Source organism: Fragaria vesca, linkage group LG1, assembly GCF_000184155.1.
Source record: "Fragaria vesca subsp. vesca linkage group LG1, FraVesHawaii_1.0, whole genome shotgun sequence".
NCBI lineage: Eukaryota > Viridiplantae > Streptophyta > Magnoliopsida > Rosales > Rosaceae > Fragaria > Fragaria vesca.
The window spans coordinates 5,103,623-5,124,221 of NC_020491.1; the positions used below are offsets into that span (position 1 = coordinate 5,103,623).

The window sequence follows — 20,599 nt, forward strand, 5'->3', positions numbered from 1 at the left end:
TCTTTAGTAGTTTATTTTTTTTTTTTTTTTTTTTTTTCCTATATTTAGTTTTCTAAAATTGCGTTTTTGGTGAATAACAGTTAAACAAATAGGAGCATTTTGTACAGTCAAAACTGGAGCTATATTTTCGATCATACTGCTCCAGATAAGTTGTTCTGCTTTGTGCACTTACAAGACATTTACTATTTTGGGTATGACACAACACTAGATGTTTTGTTATGTAATGTTGTTGCTTTTGTAATAGCTTCATTATTAGAATCATATGTATATGTAATATACAATGTATTGAAGTTCTATGAAGTACATATCAAAAACTTTTCCATCAATCAACTGAATCATTAACCAGCTTTATAAATATACACACCGCGTCAAGGCGCGGGTATCAACTCTAGTTACATTAACAAAACAAAACAAAAAAACACAACGTTTGTGAAAACCAAATAGTGAGAAAATTTAAAACACAAAAAATAGAACGCCCACCGTGGGGCTCGAACCCACGACCACAAGGTTAAGAGCCTTGCGCTCTACCAACTGAGCTAGACGGGCTTATGCCTGCTCCACCTGATTCAAGACCCTTACCCTCAAAACTCACAGAAAATAACAATAATCAAATGTCATAGCATTTGCAGACCCAAAGAAAATCAGATCATACACCAAGTACCAATAAGAGAATATAAACCAAATAAAATCCGCATAAACTCAAAGTCTTACATAAACATCTTACTGATCATCGCCTTCCTCGGCCTTATCTATTTACATCTCATTCATGGAAAACTTTAAACCACATGAACATCAAGATCACGGATCAATACCATCAGACGCTTGGGATCTCAACTTTGTCTTCAAAATTCGGATCCTTGGCATCGATGACCTCCTTCTGGATGCCCATCTCGGCTGTGGAGTATCCCAGATCGCCGGCCCATGTGAACTTGCCGCCATGGCCACCTTTCTTGGGCGATCCATTCATGCCCGACCCTGATCTCCTGTCCTTCTTCACCTGATCCTCTCTTGCATTTCCTTTGTGACTCTTCCCGTTTCCGCTCTTCTTCATCTTCTACTTCTTCTTCTTCTCTGTAACTGAAGCTTGGACCTGCTTATGGGATCAGTGCAAAGAGTTGTGGCTGTATTTAAGGTCAAGGTCGTGGGACGTCGTTTGTTTTATTTTCTGTGGGGTTCTGGGGTACGTGTGGTGCTGTTATTGGAGGGAAGCAATCGGATAAGATCAAGGAAACGACAACATGTGAACTAGCAAAATAACGGCTGTAAAAGTAGTTTTTTTTTTTTTTTTTTTTTACAGCTTTAAACATGCTCACTAGTACCGTAAAAATGATAAGCGAGATACATGCATGAGTGTTAATAAATTTACTAATTGTAATTATGAATCCTGATACGAGATAGATTTGAATTCAAATATCTGTTGGTCTTTGTAATTAAAATCGGCAATGCGCCTACAGTCACCAGTTGTTTTTAACTAAACCACTCGTTCTTGAACCTTTTGGTATGCTTATAAAAAGAACCTTAATAGTTTTATGATATGTGCACAACATTTCTGGTTCTTAGTAAACACATATAGCTGTAGATATCTTTCAAGGCATACGAGTGTCATGATGAAGAGGGTGATGATGTGATGGTTAGAGAGCTTGATATATTCACACTTATCAAATCAATGATTTACCAGAAACTCGGCTTACACGTATAATCAATACTCTTATTTTATTTTTGTTTACTTGAAAATGATGTAAAATAATAGAATTTGTATGATTTATATTTACATTATAAAATTTCACTTTACATTTATAATACAGAGAACATCTTTGAAAAAGCAGTTATGGAAACATGCTCTTCTTCAAAACCTAGATAAAACATAATCAATAATTGCTGAAAGAGCAGTTAAGCTTTTGCCAAAAGCCAGGAAAGTTCTCTACGAGTCAAAGCTTAATGATGGAGTTTCAAATCGTCGATGCCTACTACTCAAACAACAGTTTCCAAGATCCTTTAGTACTAATCCAAACACATGGAATGATATTTTAATTTTTACTTGTTAGTCTGATCTGATACATAATTGTTACAGACGATTGAAGCACGAAATTGGTTTTTTTTTTTTTGGGAATGTAACCTTCAAAACTTGCAAATTTCTTCCCACTTAATGAAATGGAAGTATGGATCAATCAAATACAAACACGAAATGACATGCTTAATTTTTTTTATTGTTAGTTTAAAAAATGTTAAAAAATCTACATCATTACCTGAGAATATAAAACAAAACTGTAAACGTGGGCTGATTGGGGTTGCCGTGCACCCCAAGTCCAAAGTCTTGGTGTCAATTCAATTTCTCAGCCCGTTCAACCCTTGTGGGACCCTTATCATCCCCCTTGCTGACACGGCGACCTCTCATTGGCAAGACTCTTAGGAAGGTCAAATGCCGTTTCTCCAAGAAAAAAGAAAAAGAAAAAGGAAAACAAATAGAGAATAAATAAAGAAATTGAAGGCAGAAAATAAAAGCAATGTTAGGGTCCTCCATAAACCTCATTCTCCCGCCGCCGATTTCATCTTCGCCGTTTCTCTCTCTCACTCGTCTCTCTCTCCCGTCTCATCCCGCCGCCGGTAACCTCTCAACTCTCTCTCTCTCTCTCTCTCTCTCTCTCTCCCTCTCTCTTTATCTCATTATAGCTTTTTTCTTACGCGCGCTTTCTACTATGCTCGGATACTGAGAGTTTCGTAGTGCTTTAGTGTTTGTTTCGTTAGGGTTAGGGTTTATACTGATCTTCATAGCAATTTTCATAGCTGTGGTTTGAAATTTGATACAGTCATTGTGAAACTAGACAGAATTGTTGAAGGCGTCATCTAGGAAGCTCATTTTTGCAACCAAGGCACGCTCGGTGTCAACCATGGCAGCTGTGAGTTTGTATTTCTTTCGATTCTTTGAGTTTCGCGAGATTCGGTTTCGGTGTTTCTGAAGCTGAATTTGATTTTCTTTGTGTGTCTCAGGGAGGAGAGAGTGTGGCGAGTGTGAAGCGGCAGTTAGGAAAACTGTTTGAAGTTTCGATTAGAACAGCTGTGCCTGATGTGAATGTCGAGCCAGCAGTTGTTCCGTCGATTGAAAAGTCTGGGAAGAAGTTTGGAGATTATCAGTGGTGTGTGATAGGGTTTAAGCTGTGATTTGTTATGATGTTTCTGTCTTTGATTTGTGCCGCGTACAGATTTATTGTTGAGATGTTAGATTAAGGTGTTTTTCTTTGCTGCAGTAACAATGCCATGGACATCTGGTCTAAGATTAAGGGAAAGGGAACTGCATTCAACAATCCTAGATCTGTTGGAGAGGTATTCACATTCACCTTTACTTTTCTAAGTTTGAATAGTTTTGTGTTAGGCGATAATGGCTTCTGTGTAGGTTTTGAGTTGGTAGCAGTAATGACTGGGTGTTTTAACTTCTGTAGGCCATCATGGCAAATCTTCCTAAATCCGATATAATAGAGTCATGCACGGTGGCAGGGCCTGGGTTTGTTAATATCGTGTTGGCAAAGGATTGGATGGCTAAGGTATTGTTACAGATCATCTGACGTTGTTCAGTCATTCATTTGTGTTGATGTGGAAACCTGTACTTCTTTATTGTAATTGTAACTGTGTAAATGTTGTTTCTTCAGAGCTTACAAAAGATGCTTGTTGATGGTATTGAAACATGGGCACCACAGCTCCAGATCAAACGGGCTGTTGTTGACTTTTCATCACCTAATATTGCCAAGGAAATGCATGTTGGCCATTTGCGATCTACAATTATCGGGGACACACTAGCCAGGATGCTTGAGTTTTCCAAAGTTGAAGTTCTTCGACGTAATCATGTTGGTGACTGGGGAACACAGGTAAATGTAGTGTTTGATAAGTGACAGCATGTGTATGGTATTGGTATGGAAAATGACAGGTTTTTTGGGGAACTGATCATTGTATGGCATCCTTATACTCAGTAAATAAACCATGGTCTCTTGCCTTGTGTTATTCCCTAAAGCTCGTTTCCTTTTCAGCTGATGATTTTCTCTTGTAGCTGTTTCATTAGCATAGATAATCTAGACACTTCATGATGAACTTCAACTAGTCAGTCAGTTTTGCAAGCTGTCTATGATGTTGAATGTGACTTATGAAGTTATGAGTACATTACTATTTGCTTATATACTTACCTGCAACCAAATATGCATATTACATACTATTTGCTAGTGGAATATACCTTTCATTAGTGTGATGTTTCGACCTTCTGACATTGGAAGTACAATATAAAGTAGGAGGGAAAGCCATTAGGCACATCCTTTTTCTTTTCTCTTTTTTCTATTTTTTTATCTCGTCATTGTTCCTTTATAAAGAACTTATAAATATGTTGTTCAATAACCTTCTATGGTTATTGCAGTTTGGCATGTTGATTCAATACCTTTTCGAAAAGTTTCCAAACGTGGATGATGTTAATGAAATGGAAATCGGTGATCTTCAGGTGAGTAAAGTATTGTCTTAGCTCTTTTGTCTTGAAATCACATCTCTCATTCTGCATTTAGACTGACTAGTACTCATTCATATGTATTTAATTGGATAAAGTTCATGCTACCAAGATAAGATTACGCCGTTCATCCCCAAAATGGTATATTTTCTTTGTTTTATTAGTTTGGGTCGAGCCTCAATTAATGAACTCGAGAAGTATTTGGATGCAGCCTTGGTTAAGTGATGTGTGGAATTATTTGTTTTATTAGTTTGGGTCGAGCCTCAAATAACGAACTTGAGAAATATTTGGATGCAGCCTGGGTTAAAGTGACGTATGGTATTCTTTGGTGATTAAGTGGGATTAAACGCTTAATGGATGAATATTATATGATGATACTGTGCTTATTATGTAATATTGTTATTTCCACATTTTCCTAGCCAAGAGGAACAAGAAAATATACTGAAGTGATTGGTACTGACTATAATTGAGTGGCATTTTGATAGGAATTCTATAAGCAGTCAAAAAAGAGATTTGATGAGGATCCGGCCTTCAAGGAGAGAGCACAAGCTGCAGTTGTATCCCTTCAGGTGAGTCATCTAATCTCATTTATACACGAGGTTGATCTCTTTGTCCATAAGGTTAGAAAGTTTCTGATGCAGCTTATTTTCAGGGTGGGACTCCCAAGTATCGTGAGGCATGGCTTCAAATTTGTGAAGTCAGCCGTAGAGAGTTTCAAATGGTCTATGAACGCCTTGGAACTCAGTTAGAGGAAAAGGTTTGTTCCAGATTTCTGGCTTTACAGGTTACTTTGACGTGTAGCTCTTGAATTGGTTCTTTCTTTTTCCCTAAGAAGCAAAGTCTGCACCGGAAATAGCGGAAGTGCCTAATTAAATACCTGGTTTATCTTTTGCTTGCCTTCTCTTATGGTTGGATTATATGCACTATGGGTTCTGCCTAGGGCAATTAATGAAGTTATTTCCTTTAGGCTGTAAGTATTATTGTATGATCAGAAGAGGTTGATGTATTGCTGATATATATCTTGCAAGACACTGAGATGAAATTTTATATATATTCGGTAAATTTGGATTAGTGATGAGAATGGTTACTAAAAGTCTATATGGGTTGTTTGAGAGGGAAGGGTAGGGGTTGTTTGGAGTTTGAAATAAATTTGATAAGAAGATAAGCTATAGCTGTGCATAGGCAACGTGGTTTGGATTATCAGGTAACCTTGACCAGAAGTAATTAATAATTGTGCATATGCAATATTTATGAGTGCATTTCTGGATACTTATAATATACCGGTATACTTTATGGCCACAAACACAACAAATAGTGGAATCTCGTTTGATTATTTAAGGTTGGAAATACCCAAATATTCTGCTATGTAATATACTTAGCTATCTTGTTTGTACTGAACTCATATGCATACCTTCTGTTCTGGCAGGGAGAAAGCTTTTACAACCCATATATTCCTGGGGTTTTAGAGAAGTTGACTGAACAAGGACTGATTGTGGAAAGCGAGGGTGCTCGTGTAATCCATCTTGAGGGTTTTAACATCCCCCTTATTGTTGTGAAGAGCAATGGCAGTTATAATTACGCTTCCACCGATTTGGCAGCTCTTTGGTTCGTCAAATATTAAATTTATTAATCTTTAAAAATTTGGAGTATTTGTCAGAGAGCAGTTAGCCAGTCAGTTGTATTGCATCACTACTGTTCTGTCTGATCTGCCTAATCATGCTGTCATCCTTGCTGACAATGCTGCTTGCAATATACAGGTATCGACTTAATGAGGAGAAAGCTGAATGGATCATATATGTTACTGATGTTGGCCAGCAGCAACACTTTAGTATGTTTTTCAAGGTATACAACACAAGCCATAACGTGGTCTAACAGACCCTTATTCTTCGCTGTGGTTCAATATACTTGAAAAGTTGAACTGCAATTTAGTTTATGTTCCTCCACCTTCTAAGGTATGGGTTATTTCATTGTTGTTATGTGTTTGAACATAACTTACTTAATGAGGAGAAAGCTGAATGGATCATATATGTTACTGATGTTGGCCAGCAGCAACACTTTAGTATGTTTTTCAAGGTATACAACACAAGCCATAACGTGGTCTAACAGACCCTTATTCTTCGCTGTGGTTCAATATACTTGAAAAGTTGAACTGCAATTTAGTTTATGTTCCTCCACCTTCTAAGGTATGGGTTATTTCATTGTTGTTATGTGTTTGAACATAACTTTGGTTTTCTGTTTCAGGCGGCTACACTTGCAGGTTGGCTTCCAGCTGATGGCTCGTACCCTAAAGTTAGCCATGTTGGATTTGGTCTTGTTCTTGGAGAAGATGGCAAACGATTCCGGACTCGCTCTTCTGATGTGGTTCGATTGGTTGATTTACTTGATGAAGCCAAGAGCCGAAGCAAAACAAGTCTTGTCGAGCGTGGTATGACACTGAAGGACCTAGTCTAGTCTCTCTACATCTTCATATTTGCAAACACATCTCATCTAGCATGTATTTGCAACCATCTCACTCATTCAGTTATACCAAGATGAAGTTGTTTTCAATCATTTATCATGATTGCGAAGTACTTGACATTTCAAGCTTCTGACGGTGGCAAGTATTTCTTCAATTATAATCAGGTAAGAGTGAAGACTTTACTGAAGAGGAGCTTGAGAAAATTGCAGTGGCTGTTGGTTATGGCGCTGTGAAGTAAGTTGTCTGAAATTTTATGAGTTTTAATCCTTTCGATGCAATAATAGTTAATTTTTCGTCCTAAGCATTAGTTGTAACTACAGCCAAAGGTTTTTGTAAACCTTAAATATAAATGGATATCCTACTTTATGAAGTGTTGCTTTCCTACAAGCTCTTTGTCAAACAAACAAAAACTTGGAAGGACGTATGTATGTAGCAGATTTAGTCCTGCATATGTTATTAAAAGAAAAAGATAGTGATTAGATACTTGAATACAACTTTGTAAATGCCCCTTTCAAATAAAAGTTTCTCTTCCAGATAGTCTTGAGAATTTTTATTGTCATTAATTCTTTGCTTTGATTTACAAAATATGTTGGACATAACTAGTTTTGTGCTGATTCTATTAATTTCTAGTCAGTATACTACGAATCGCCTGTCTATGCATTTATTTTCTATTTTCAATGCTTGATTTGGTGTTTAGTTCTTGTATCTTTTCTGATAATGTATTGACAGGTATGCTGATCTGAAGAACAACAGATTGACCAATTACACTTTTGATTTCGATCAAATGCTAAATGATAAGGTGCGTTAACATCACTGAATTATTGGAAGGATTCGTACAATTCTTCTTAATAGTATTTTTATTGAGGTCTGTGTTCCATGGAAAATAGCTAACTTGGTGTTGAATTAGCTATCTTTTAAATAAATATTATACTAAATATAGGAGATTTGAATAAATCATAGAGTTCTTGAGGCTAGGTGAGCACCTGGTTCTGATTGTATACTAAAATCCGAAAGTCTAACAACCTCTAATTTTCTGGTCACATTTGACTTCGTTTGAAGACTGTTAGCAATTTATTCTGATTAACTGTCCATGTATTTTTTCACTTATGGTATATTTGTTCTAATGGTCCATAACTATTTGAGCAGGGAAACACTGCTGTTTACTTGCTATACATGCATGCTCGGATCTGTTCAATAATAAGGAAATCTGGTAAAGACATTGACGAATTGAAAAAAGTAAGTCAAGCTACATGACGTCACATTATCAATGTTCTGTTGATCTACTTTGTTAGTTCTACACATATATACCATACATATGAGAGGCCCATGTACCCACATGGCCACATACATGTTCCTATACATGTTGGTTATTACACCACTTGTCTCTATTTATGTACATGTATTCTGAACACTTGACACAGACAAATATGAAACCTCATGCTGTAAAGGTCTGATTTCAATCTTTTTCTAACGCAGACGGGAGAAATTGTGCTGGGTCATGCAGGTGAGGGTGAATTGGCGCTTCACTTGTTAAAGTTTTCTGAGGTATGGACAACATAAATGGACTCATTGCTACCTTTATGACCTTTATGCTCATCTTTGTTGGTTACTGCTGTTGGTATTCTTGGCTCTAACTTTCACATTTTTCGCTTTCACTTTCTAGACCGTGGAGGAGGCTTGCACTAATCTGTTGCCAAGTGTTCTATGCGAATACCTCTATAATCTATCAGAAATCTTTAGCGGGAAGTTCTATTCCAATTGCCAGGTATCTATCATCCATGTTTAGTTGCCTAATGGTTTTTCACGATGAGCATCAACTGAAGACAATCAAAGAATCTTATATAATTTTGGTACATTGTAAACTTGGCAGGTTATCGGGACGCCAGAGGAAACGAGTAGACTGTTACTTTGTGAAGCAACAGGCGTTGTCATGAGGAAATGTTTCCATCTTCTAGGAATCGAAGCAGTGTACAAGATGTGATGTGTTCACCCAGTCGACAGTTAAATCACCAAATATGTAATAGTGTGCGATCAAATGCCTGCTTTAACATAGGGATTTTGAACTCATGTTATCCATTTTCACTGTAAAACCATATCAAGATGTCAATGACTCAATTTTGATGAAATGTAGCATAGTTCTTTGGCTATAAATTTTGTTTTGTCTACACTTACTGGCTTAAAGTTGCTGTCTACCATACCATTCTAATGGTCATTGCGGGAACAAATTTCACAGAAATTGCCAGCTCTGTGGTTCACTTATAGCCAAACACTCTTCAAGTGTCCACATAAATGCAAAATACACCCTAAAACCTACTACAGCATTTCAGATCTGGATTCTTCTTGATCAATGGTAAATAACAAATGCCTTCGGTTGAAGAACAAAGGTAAAGTTAGAAACTTATATAAAGAAACAATGAAATTTCACCATGTACAAATTAATGCCTTGCCATAACTATTTGAAAATTGTAAATCCTCAAATTGTTCCAGATGAACAACTTCTTCAGGTATACGAAAAACCCAGGTCAAAAACCGACTCCCTAAATGCCTCTGTTTAATAGAGAGAGAGAGAGAGAGAGAGAGAGCATTATTTCCTCTTGGTATTACTACTGATGGAACCCCTTGAAATAGCTTTCTTTGAGATAATGGCTTTGGGACTAGTACTATAAGACTTCTGACCATTATCCAAACCACCTCCATAGCTCTTGCATGGCTTCATTTTCCTTCTATAAGGAGCTGCCACCTTCTTTGCAAGATCCTCCAAGCTCTTCACACCTGCCAGAGATGTGAAAGATTGCGACTTTCCTTGATAATACTTTGATAAACCTCTCCTGCATAAATCAAAACCCAACAAATTTAGAACACATAAACAAGAAATTACACTGCTCATGAATAGGAAATGAAGAAAGAAACATGTTTCATATGTTTTAGGTTATTGTTTTACCTTATAGGAAGATGCATCATGAGCTCAGACAATTCATACAAAGGTCCATTAAAAGATGATGAAGAAGAAGAAGAAGCATCCTCAACCAAATCAGACGAACACGAAGAAGACGATTCCATGGAGTCCATGGACCTTGAATCACAAATATCTTCAGGGTAGCAGTCTTCCTTCACAACCCAGTTATCTTCAAAACCCTGATAACCTTTCTCGCTTTCTTTCCTATTCTGATCACCAACAACCTCAGCTTCTTGAATACCCATCAAGAAGATGAAGAACAAGAAGAACAAGAACAAGAAGATGGAAGATATTAGTCTTGGTGTTGAACAACTGTTGGAAGCTTTGAAAATATAATGGTTTCTAATTTAAGTTGTTTCCAAAGGGAGCATATATATATGTCTAAAGGGAATGGGAATAGGATAAAAACACTTGGTGGAGTTTCCGTTTAATAATGAACCAATGGATAACACTGACTGTTCCGTTATGCATATTTAATACAATAAATTTCTATAAATCCCAGAATTTGTCATTATCACTTATCACATCCTTATGGTCTAAATTTATTTGCTTTCCCATACAACAAGAAATGAGGATAAGGCCTAAAATTTGAAGGCATCCATATCTGAGTCACCGTTTCTCTCTCTCTCTCTCTCTCTCNCTNTCNCTCTCTNTCAACTCNCCTNTCNCTTCTAACTCTCTCTAACCNCCTTACGGTACTACCGACCGTTTACTACCGTCTACGGACTCGTTAACGTACCCGTACCGTTACGTACGTACTACGTACGTTACGTACGTACGTACGTACGTACTACGTACGACGTACGGTACCGTACGTACGTACCGTTACGGACGTTACGTACGGTACCGTACGTACGTACGTACGTACGTACGTACGTACCGTCGTACGTACGTACTCGGTCTAGTACCGTCGTAACCCCGTTTCCCCGTTTCCCCGTTAACCCCGTTTTTTCGGGGGCTTTTACCCGGGGTTTAACGTCCGGTTAAGCCCTTAGTACGGTAAAGTTAGGTAGTACGTTATCCTTAGGNGTTCGTAACGTTCTTACGTATAGTATAGTACTATACGTAGTACTAGTTACTTATTACTACTCCTAACTACAACAATAAGGTAAGAGTAACGTTACGTAAACGTTAACGTTAACGTAACGTACCACCTTACTACTTACACTACGTCTCTCTCTCTCTCTCTCTCTCTCTCTCTCTCTCTCTCTCTCTCTCTCTCTCTCTCTCTCTCCTTCCTTGCCAAACTGAGGTCACCATCTTAGGGGAACTTTTGCCTCGTAAAGCCACGACAGATCAGCATATTCTCATGTTTTATGGCATCGATATGTAAATTAATAAAGAGAAAAGGGTTTCTGGGTTAATGGAGTATAGTCCAAAGTGATTCTAGGATTGTCTACAATTTCACATTTGTCTTTGACATAAAGTTTTACCAAGACATTGGCATTGTTTCCCCGCTTGGGTTGGGAGTTTGGGACAACGCTGGCTGGCCTGCATTGTCTTGTGTTTGTGTTGCTTCCTTCTTTGGCCTCTTTTATCCTTGATTACAGAAGGATAATCCAAATGTGGTATAGTGATTTAGACCATGATTGATTCACAATAATCGAACGGTTCAAATTGTTTTGTGTCAATTGTCAAGTAGTGTTCACAAGATCATTAACTGATGAATTAAGATTTTTTTGCGATCACAGTTGTTTAAATTGAGTTTTAACGGAGCGGATTCTACGCACCATTGCACACTTGCACTATTAATGTACAAGTCCTCAAATCGCCGTATGCGAAGGTCGAATAAAGACTAGTGACCTTAATTCCTTCATTTCATGTTTACTTTGGACGGTTGAAATGATCTATTACAGATGTCAGCTTCACTTCTATTTATGTGGAATATAAAGATAATCACAACGTTTCACGGTGTTTCTTATGTTTCTCGTAAAAGAATATAACAGTTGAAGTTTGAGGAGCATTCACGTTTAAGGAATTAAGGGTGTTAGAATTTTATATAAAACATAACCTCCAATTTCATGCCATCATTATTTGGATCATTAGATCCTGGCCATCGTCACAACAAAAGCAAAGATGGCCATAATCACATTCAAAAATCTTTGAATACAAGCAAGAAAGCTTAATGTAATGAGAGATCTTAGATACGGTGTCCCTTGATATTGAGCATTAGCATTTAGCCCCCGTCAGCTTCTAAAAACTAGTGGCTGAAATGTTATCAAGGTTTGGTTTGAGTTTGATTTATTGATTTAATTATCTTGACGAGTAAGGTTAGTGAGGAAGGAAAGGGAATGAAGATAAGGAGGTTGACAAAGGCACAGGTCATGAAGATTGGATTGGAGTAGTGTTGTATATTACTGTATTAGGTCTTGATGGGTACTCAAACTGCCACCACATGCTTGCTGCTGCTTCATCTTCTCCTTCTGCTTACTGTAAATCTTACCCTTTCAAAGATTCATTCTTTGTAATCTTATCCCATATCTGTAGGACTTGGACCTCTCAACGTCCAAAACCTTAGTATATAAATGCCTACAGTTTAACGCCCACAGGAAACCCACCTCTGCCGGCTTGACCCGGAAGCAAATTTGCTCCCCACCATTTGCTCCCCACCCTCCTCCCCACCCCTTTGGATGAATAACAAGTGTCTTTTAAATTTAATTATTTTAACAAAAAGAGTGAAAGTAACACTTGTCATTCATCCAAAGGGGTGGGGAGAAGGGTGGGGAGCAAATGGTGGGGAGCAAATTTGCTTCCGCTTGACCCCATCACACCACCCTCTGTGTGACTGTGTCTCTCTTGTTCCTCCAACCACATCCATATAACGTCGGCCATCATATTCGTCCAGAAAAAGTCCAAAAAGGGTACTTAAATATGGAAAATAAGAACAGCAATCTCATTTCTGTGATGTCAAAAATGACACACTAGGTATATATAAGGTTTTGAACTTTTGATACAGTCGGTGAATGGAGAAGCTGTAACTTTGTAGAAGTAAAAAAAAACCACACAGCGGTAAATAAATATTACATTGCAGCAGTAGTAAGAAGACCTGCATTTTGTTTCCTCAAAGAGTGTACTAAAGGATGATCTATCTGGGAAAATTTACAGGGGATTCCAAGCTACCCACCAGAATCTCAAGATCAATGTCCTTGTCTTCGAATTTTTTGATGAATGGGTGACTCTGAAAGAAGAAAATGAATTTGCTGTCAAATTTCAACTGATGAAGAAAGCAATTACTAAAAATGTTAAAAATAAAACACTAGCTGACTAACCAAAAGGTCCAAGGATGATGATCTGTATTGAGGATCCTTCTGTATGCTGCAAATGCAAAGGGAAGTAGAAAATGTCAGATTGCTGTGAATTTGGATGTTTCAGAAGTGAAGAATGCATGAACATATGATTACCAGGCAGACACAAAAGAACAGAACTCGGGGGAGAACTGATCTGGTGGTGCAGTTGGTGGTGGGCTTCCAACAATTGCCTCTAAAAGTTCATAAAAGCTTGGCCAGCTTTGTTCATCTTCAGATTGCATGTAAGGAAACCGCCCAATAGCACACTCAAGTATCACCATGCCTAAACTCCATATGTCACTGCTGTAGTCATAAGTACCCCCTTTAATTCTCTCTGGCTGAAAAACATCAATCACATCGTTTAGTAACTCAATTCTGCAAATATGTGCCAATCTACAGCAGAAAGACCTAGCTAGCGGTGAAAGGAAGTGAAGAAAAAAAGATCACATACCGACATGTAATTGTAAGTACCAACGAATGTGTCCCTCTGACCCATGGAGCTAGCAAGTGAAGCACTCACACCAAAATCAGTAATCTTGACCTCCCCTTTGTGGTTTACTAGCAGATTGGATGGTTTTATGTCTCTATGAATTACATGCCTTTCATTGTGCAAGTAGACAAGACCTTGTAAAACCTGATACATAAGTATAGATCCTTAGCCAAGGGAAAATGATGAATTTTCAATCTGCAGCAAATTATTTTAGTCTTCACATTTGATTGAGAAGTGATAGATTCATGTACCTGTTTACACACAACTGCAAGATATGGTTCAAGAATTGTCTTAACTTGTCTGATCACATCTGCAAGAGATCCACGATCCATGTATTCTAATACAAGAGAAATTGCCCCATTATGATAAAAGGAGTGGTGGCAAACCACCACATGTGGACATTGTGCTGCTTGGTTTATTTTTAGTTCCTGCACAATCTGTTTACGAATTTCCTCTTGTATGTTCATCTGAATAACCTGCAAGATGTCAAACAATGAGCACAAATGCCTTATCATTGAAGAAGAACCATAGGTATAGGAAATGTAAGAACCATAGGATGAGGGAACCAAGTAGATTAGAATTCTAACAACCCATAGAGCCATAACTAAGAAGTATCTATACTCCGCACCATATGCAACACAAGAATTTCATGTTTTTTGTTCTGGAAGGGTGTATCTAGGAAATTCTATTAGTTGCAACTCAAAAGAGTTACCAAAATACGAGTTGCATATGGTAATACAGAGAGCTTCTTTCCCTTCCCTCTTTCACTACTGCATTACTGTACTGTTCAGAAAATGTATATAGGATATGAACCTTTCCCTAAATCAATTAGAAACTATGATTGCATGCGCATAGGCCTTATGGTTAAGAGAACGCTCTTTCCAATTTCCCATGAGACACAGGTTTATGAAACCTATAGTTGACAAAATTCACAAAACACAGAAAAGAGAAGCACAGGAAGGTAAGAACATGGTTGTGTTTTCTTGAATACTGACCTTCAAGGCAAATAGTTTCCCAACCCATTTATGGCGTACAAGTTGTACTACACCACCACTTCCTTTCCCAATAACCTTGATAGTCTCGAGATCTTCCAAGGAAAATTCAACATTGAGCTCCTTACTATCAGAAGGCTGTTCAAATAAACCAAAAAAGGTAATTAAAAGACAGATCATATGAGGATGTAAACAACATAGCAAGGACATTTCTGTCCGTATAATAAATATATAGATGTCAAAGTAAGCACACACTAAGCATTTATTCATGATGCATGGAAAAGAAAGCACAAGAAGTCGAGCCTGTGACTTAGGATGTGAAACCAATCCTCAGATGTTTGTGACATAAAAAAGACTTAAGCACCCAAGAACACTAAATAGTCAAATGCTGTGGCAATTTTTGCCTTCTTAAAGGCTAAAGGGTTCTCGTCAGGCTTCAGCAATACACAGCTGAATTGAGCTAGTCACTACTTAGCCATGCCATCAAGCCCTCATCACCAAAGTTCTCCAAAACTACAAAGGTCTCCAGATTCCATCACTTCTAAGTCTTAACCCCTATGTGGGAAGATAGATATATCAAAATGACCAAATGGGCAATCAATCACTAAACCCATCGCCCCGAAAAAGTTACATGCAAAGATGGACATGATTGATCATTGGTGGTTAACAATAGAACTCTAAAAAAAACAACAAACAAACACGAAAACTGAACATATCAAACTATCAATCCGCAAGCCAATTCTTGTTATGGTAATCAAAATCAAACTTACTCGGACCTCCTTTTCTTCGGAGATAAGCCGCAACCCTTTCTGGTTCAGAAGCAAGCCCCCATCATGAAATGTGCCACTGGCAGTCCTGAAATTCAAGCCAGTAAATCAAAAAACCTTCATAAACCCACAAACCCAAAACAAGACACAAACTTTCCACTTAAATCCAATAAATAAAGAAGGCTAATTAACACTCCTAGTCAATCAAATCCACCAAACCCCCCAATTATGAAATTACCATATAAAACCCTAACCCAATCTAATCCCAGCTACTAATCAAAGATCCAAGAAACCATTTTTTTCCTTTAATTCCTTTCCTTAAATATCAGTTTCTACTATCCAAGAACATAAATTTGGGGAATTACATGAAAGATTGAATCTTTGGGTACTTACAAGAATGAGGTGATGTTGGTTTCTTGAGCGGGAACAGAGAGCTTGAGCTGCTTCTTCAGATTCAAGGGCGTCTTCGTCTTCATCCTAATTGGGTTTCTAACGAAATTGGGTTTTCGATTTTTGGGGAGATGAGGGTTTGATTTAGTCTGGAGTGGGGGAGTAGAAACAGAGAAATTCAAACCATGGAGACCGCGAAAATTATATAAAATATTTGTTTCCGTTGCAATAATAGCCTTTTTTTTCTCTTTATTCCGGTATGATCTAGTGTGGAGGGTTCTATGGTTTTATGGTGCTATACTGAGATGTTTGATTAGGCATTGGGTCAAATCTCATCTAATTGGGCTGACTTGCCTTGGTTGCATATTGGGCTTCAAATTCATTTCGAAGTCTGACCCAAAATTTATTTAGGCTAGCCTTTATACCTACGAAACTCGCGTGTAGAAGACGTCGTTAGTATGTAGTTACTTTTTCTTTCTCATTTTATAGTTGTTTTTCCTTTTTGTGAAGTTAGTATTGCAGTTATAACTCTTAACTTCCCAATTTCAACAAATATCTACTCTATATTTGATTTTTTATTTTCTTTTTACTTTTTATTATAATATCCAGTTTACTTAATTGTTTCGATTAAACAAAATAAAGATAATTTAAAAAAAAACATAATCTGATGAAACTTTTGAAGGCTTCATTTTATAGTAGTAGAGATATAATAGGCGTTAAACAGAGCGGCACACATGTCATTTTATTTCAAGTGGTGTGATACACATAACTAAAAATGGTCCATTTCATTACATATTCATGAAGTTTGAAGGCTCAGCAACATGATCTTTGGTTCATACAATCCTTTTTAACTTGTTTGCATCAAGTTTATGTGACGAGGCGATCTTTATGTTTCATGTTTACAAGTTTGATCATACAGCTATGCAGCTCTTATTAAAATATGAGAGGAAATTAAACATTGTTTTATTGTTAATCGTTATCATAAGATAATTTCTAGCCGCTGATGTGATCCGGATTTAATATAGCTAGGTATATTTCATTAATTGAGTATATGTCACTAACGATCAATTATAACCGTATTAAGCACGAGTTTAACACAAAAAGTAAACATCCAAATATCAAATAAGGTTTCAATGCAATCCTTAGGTTCCATGGGCATATGTAGTGGTCCACATGTGACATTTAATCACCTGTAATATTTTTGTTTAAACAAGTTACTCATCAAATTTATTGTAATTCGCTTATCTCTAAAAAAAGAATTTAAATCTAGTGAATATATTATTGATTTATTCTCATCTCATGACTTTGGTCCGAGTAATGATTGTTTTGTCAAAAAATGTCTCTAAACACTTTGACAGAAAAAAAATACAAACAAAACGGAATTGAAACGCATACTCTCTAAATTACGATCCACAAGTGCTTTCTCGATTTAGAAAAATCTTTTACCATAAATAAAAAAAGGAGGGTAAATTATCAAGCAGAGAGTATAACAGAAAAGTAAAGCGGAATAAAGCTTAACCCCTAAACCCTCACTTGAAACTCCTCCCTCCTCTTCCTCCCCTCCACCGCCACATGCCCGTCTCCCCACTCCGCCGCCTTGATGATTAGAAAACCCATCACCACAATCACCCCATTCAACCTCCAACGCCTCCTCTTCTCCTCCTCTCCTCAACCACCGCCCACCCTCCCCTCCCAGCTCTTCACCATCCTCTCCCGCCCAAATTGGCAAAAACACCCCTCCCTCAAACCCCTTATCCCCTCCATATCCCCCTCCCACCTCTCCTCCCTCTTCTCCCTCCACCCCCTCCACCCCACAACCGCCCTTCACTTCTTCATCTACCTCTCCAACCTCCCCAACTTCCGCCACACCGTCCACTCCCACTCCTCCCTCCTCGCCCTCCTCCTCCGCCACGGCTTCTCCGGCCCCGCCGAGAAGCTCCGCATTGGTATGATCAAGTCATCTGTATCCAAAGCCGACGCCCGGTTCGTCCTGGACCAGCTCCGCCGTTTCAAGCTCCAATATGGTTTCAAGCTCAACCTCAGGTGCTACGGCTCTATGTTATTCTCATTTTCTAAATTTTTCGGGGTTCAGGATTTGAAGATGTTGTATATCGAAATGCTGGAGGATGGGGTGATCCCTGATTTGCATATATATAATGTCATGGTGAATGCTTACTGTAGATTAGGCAATGTGGGTGACGCTAATGTGTATGTGAGTAAGATAGTCGAGGCGGGTTTGAAGCCGAATACGAATACTTATAATTCTTTGATAATGGGGCATTGTAGGAAAAAAGATGTGGATAGTGCTTTTAGGACTTTTAGGGTGATGCCCGACAAGGGTTGTGCAAGAGATGTGGTTTCGTATAATGTGTTGATTCATGGGTTATGTGAGGCTGGGAGGAGTGGCGAGGCATTTGAGTTGTTTGGTAATATGGAGAAGGATGAGTGTGTACCAGATGCGCCGACTTATAATGTTCTTGTTCATGCTTTGTGTAGAGGGGGGAGGAGGTTAGAAGGGATGAATTTGTTTAAGGAGATGAAGGAGAAGGGGTGTGAGCCTAGTGTAAATACTTATAATGTGCTTATTACTAGCCTGTGTGACGAAAATAAGGTTGAGTATGCTAGAAAGGTTCTGGACCTGATGTCGAAGAAAGGGTTGGTTCCAGATGTCGTCACGTACAATGCATTGATTGATGGGTATTGCAAGGATGGTGCGGTTGAGGTTGCGTTTGAGATTCTGGGTTTGATGGAATCTAGCAAGTGTCGTCCGAATGCTCGCACGTTTACTGAATTGATTCATGGGTTTTGTAAAAGGAATAATGTGCACCAAGCGATGGCGCTTCTTGATAGGATGCTTGAAATGAAGCTGTCACCAGACCGGATTACATATAATTCGTTGATCAATGGGCAGTGTAAAGCAGGTCATGTAGATAGTGCTTATAGGTTGCTCAATTTGATGAAACATAGTAGTTTAGTTCCTGACCAGTGGACTTACAGTGTTATCATCGACAGTCTCTGTAAGTTAGGGAGATTAGAAGAAGCTCAAGTCCTCTTTGATTCCCTCAAGGAGAAAGGCATCAAGTCTAATGAGGTGATATTTACTGCTTTACTTGATGGTTACTGCAAGGTTGGGAAAATCGATGATGCTCGCACTTTATTTGATAGAATGTGTGCTGAGGGTTGTTTCCCAAACTCATATACTTACTGTGCGTTCCTAGGTGGGCTGTGCAAGGAAGGAAAAACAAAGGAAGCATTATCAGTGGTGGAACAGATGTTAAGTGCTGGTGTGAAGCCTACAGTCCACACGTGTAACATTCTAATTAACCATGTGCTGAAAGAAGGGGATTTCAACCATGCTCAGAGGTTTCTAAATGAATTTGTTTCTCTTGGTTACCGACCTGATGCAGTTATGTACGGTACATTTGTTCATGCATACTGCAGCATAGGTAATATTAAAGAAGCAGAGAAGGTAATGATTAAGATGGATGGAGAAGGAGTTTCTGCAGATTCATTGACTTATGCATTTTTGATCGAGGCATATCTCCGTTTGGGATTAGTAGAGTCTGCATTTGATGTCTTTAGGCGCATGTTTGATGCTCATTGCAACCCTTGTCATCGCATCTATTCATTACTAATCAAACACCTGTCAAATGAAAAGTTGCTGAAGAGCAACGATAATGTAGTAGGACTTCATATGGTTTCAAGTGTACCATCAGCTGATATATGGAAGACAGTGGATTTTGAAATTGGTTTAGAGCTCCTTGAGAAGATGGATGAACATGGTTGTGCGCCGAATATGAACACTTACAGCGAGCTCATAGTAGCATTTTGCAGAGTTAGGAACTTGGAAGTAGCCCGTAAGTTGTATGCTCATATGAGAGATAACAGCATTTCTCCCAGTGAGGATATTTGTAATTCTCTTCTTAAATGTTGCTGCGAGTTGAAAGTGTATGGAGAAGCCGCCATTCTGGTGGACACTATGATACAGCTCGGTTATTTACCAGCATTGGAGTTCTGCAAATTGCTTGTATGTGGACTTTTTGAAGAAGAGAACAACGAGAAGGCAAAATCTGTTTTTTGCAGAATACTTTGTTGCGCATATAACTACGATGAAGTAGCTTGGAAAGTTCTTCTTGAAGGTTTACTTAAAAGAGGTCATATCAACAGATGCTCTGAGATGGTAACCGTCATCGAGCATATGGGTTACAAACTTCATCCTGAGACCTATTCAATGTTGATCGAGGGATTTGATGGAATATAAACATACTGATCTTCAATGTTGTCTCACCTGTATATCTTTTAATCAGCTCGGAAGAGTGGATCATAGATTAACATAGATTTTCTGCATACACAATCTTTTTCTTGTTGTAATGTTATACCTTTTCTGTTTATATTTACATCTCTGGCTTGTACAGACTTTGTAACCAAACTAGCATAGAGTCCAAGAGGTATCAATGGAAGAAACTAGCAACTACATGATCTTCAATCCTGGACAATCTGGTTAGGCTAGGTCCAGTACAGCATCAAGTATTGGCGGGGGCCCTTTTAGCCTACCAATAAAACAGCCCACTTCTGTTGGAAAAGATAATTGAGCTTCTTTTTTTGGACAAAATGTGTGTACTTGATTACTTTTTAACTTTTTTCTTTTTTTTTAGACATATACGAGAAATATTATTCGAACACACGAGTCATTTTCAAATAAGTTGAACGTGTCACTGATCTACCAAATATTCTTCCTACAAATCTACCATCTTCAATTTCATCGACTAGTCTAGATTG

The 20,599-nt window shown here is 38.1% G+C and overlaps 4 protein-coding genes and 1 non-coding gene across 5 annotated transcripts; 2 read left to right on the forward strand and 3 right to left on the reverse strand.

The window, feature by feature from the left end:
- Positions 1 to 473: 473 nt before the first annotated feature.
- On the reverse strand, positions 474 to 546 carry TRNAK-CUU. Its single transcript has one exon. It is a non-coding gene; the product is annotated as a tRNA-Lys (tRNA).
- A 1,998-nt stretch (positions 547 to 2,544) lies between these two features.
- Positions 2,545 to 9,086, forward strand: LOC101299410 (arginine--tRNA ligase-like). The gene is made up of 19 exons (XM_004287437.1): positions 2,545 to 2,604; positions 2,808 to 2,897; positions 2,989 to 3,134; positions 3,246 to 3,321; positions 3,438 to 3,539; positions 3,645 to 3,860; positions 4,397 to 4,477; positions 4,966 to 5,049; positions 5,133 to 5,237; positions 5,907 to 6,085; positions 6,238 to 6,322; positions 6,488 to 6,553; positions 6,722 to 6,905; positions 7,103 to 7,172; positions 7,668 to 7,737; positions 8,085 to 8,174; positions 8,415 to 8,483; positions 8,602 to 8,703; positions 8,809 to 9,086. The coding sequence occupies exons 2-19, from the start codon at positions 2,889 to 2,891 to the stop codon at positions 8,917 to 8,919; spliced, it is 1,845 nt and encodes a 614-aa protein (XP_004287485.1). The 5' UTR covers positions 2,545 to 2,604; positions 2,808 to 2,888; the 3' UTR covers positions 8,920 to 9,086.
- A 69-nt stretch (positions 9,087 to 9,155) lies between these two features.
- On the reverse strand, positions 9,156 to 10,297 carry LOC101299700. Its single transcript, XM_004287438.1, has 2 exons — positions 9,880 to 10,297; positions 9,156 to 9,766 (listed from the first exon to the last, which is right to left on the reverse strand). Exons 1-2 carry the CDS (start codon positions 10,137 to 10,139, stop codon positions 9,523 to 9,525), a joined length of 504 nt encoding a protein of 167 aa, XP_004287486.1. The 5' UTR covers positions 10,140 to 10,297; the 3' UTR covers positions 9,156 to 9,522.
- A 2,682-nt stretch (positions 10,298 to 12,979) lies between these two features.
- On the reverse strand, positions 12,980 to 15,919 carry LOC101299988 (mitogen-activated protein kinase kinase 6-like). The gene is made up of 8 exons (XM_004287439.1): positions 15,824 to 15,919; positions 15,434 to 15,518; positions 14,667 to 14,801; positions 13,923 to 14,147; positions 13,633 to 13,815; positions 13,296 to 13,519; positions 13,164 to 13,209; positions 12,980 to 13,072 (listed from the first exon to the last, which is right to left on the reverse strand). Exons 1-8 carry the CDS (start codon positions 15,904 to 15,906, stop codon positions 12,980 to 12,982), a joined length of 1,074 nt encoding a protein of 357 aa, XP_004287487.1. The 5' UTR covers positions 15,907 to 15,919.
- A 2,062-nt stretch (positions 15,920 to 17,981) lies between these two features.
- On the forward strand, positions 17,982 to 20,162 carry LOC101300277 (pentatricopeptide repeat-containing protein At5g65560-like). The gene is made up of 2 exons (XM_004287440.1): positions 17,982 to 18,028; positions 18,107 to 20,162. The coding sequence occupies exons 1-2, from the start codon at positions 17,982 to 17,984 to the stop codon at positions 20,079 to 20,081; spliced, it is 2,022 nt and encodes a 673-aa protein (XP_004287488.1). The 3' UTR covers positions 20,082 to 20,162.
- Positions 20,163 to 20,599: the final 437 nt, after the last annotated feature.

What these genes read in the sequence shown, in the direction of transcription:
- LOC101299988 (XM_004287439.1), bottom strand. Translation starts at nt 15,906, where the DNA reads ATGAAGACGAAGACGCCCTTGAATCTGAAGAAGCAGCTCAAGCTCTCT. An exon ending in GGAAACTATTTGCCTTGAAG is followed by an intron (nt 14,148 to 14,666) that starts GTCAGTATTCAA and finishes GACATCTTGCAG; the next exon opens with GTTATTCAGATGAACATACA. An exon ending in TTGCAGTTGTGTGTAAACAG is followed by an intron (nt 13,816 to 13,922) that starts GTACATGAATCT and finishes CTTATGTATCAG; the next exon opens with GTTTTACAAGGTCTTGTCTA.
- LOC101299410 (XM_004287437.1), top strand. An exon ending in ACCGATTTGGCAGCTCTTTG is followed by an intron (nt 6,086 to 6,237) that starts GTTCGTCAAATA and finishes TGCAATATACAG; the next exon opens with GTATCGACTTAATGAGGAGA. An exon ending in ACTTTAGTATGTTTTTCAAG is followed by an intron (nt 6,323 to 6,487) that starts GTATACAACACA and finishes CTTAATGAGGAG; the next exon opens with AAAGCTGAATGGATCATATA.
- LOC101300277 (XM_004287440.1), top strand. Translation starts at nt 17,982, where the DNA reads ATGGTGAATGCTTACTGTAGATTAGGCAATGTGGGTGACGCTAATGT. An exon ending in AATGTGGGTGACGCTAATGT is followed by an intron (nt 18,029 to 18,106) that starts GTATGTGAGTAA and finishes GGGGCATTGTAG; the next exon opens with GAAAAAAGATGTGGATAGTG.
- LOC101299700 (XM_004287438.1), bottom strand. Translation starts at nt 10,139, where the DNA reads ATGGGTATTCAAGAAGCTGAGGTTGTTGGTGATCAGAATAGGAAAGAA. An exon ending in ATGATGCATCTTCCTATAAG is followed by an intron (nt 9,767 to 9,879) that starts GTAAAACAATAA and finishes TGATTTATGCAG; the next exon opens with GAGAGGTTTATCAAAGTATT.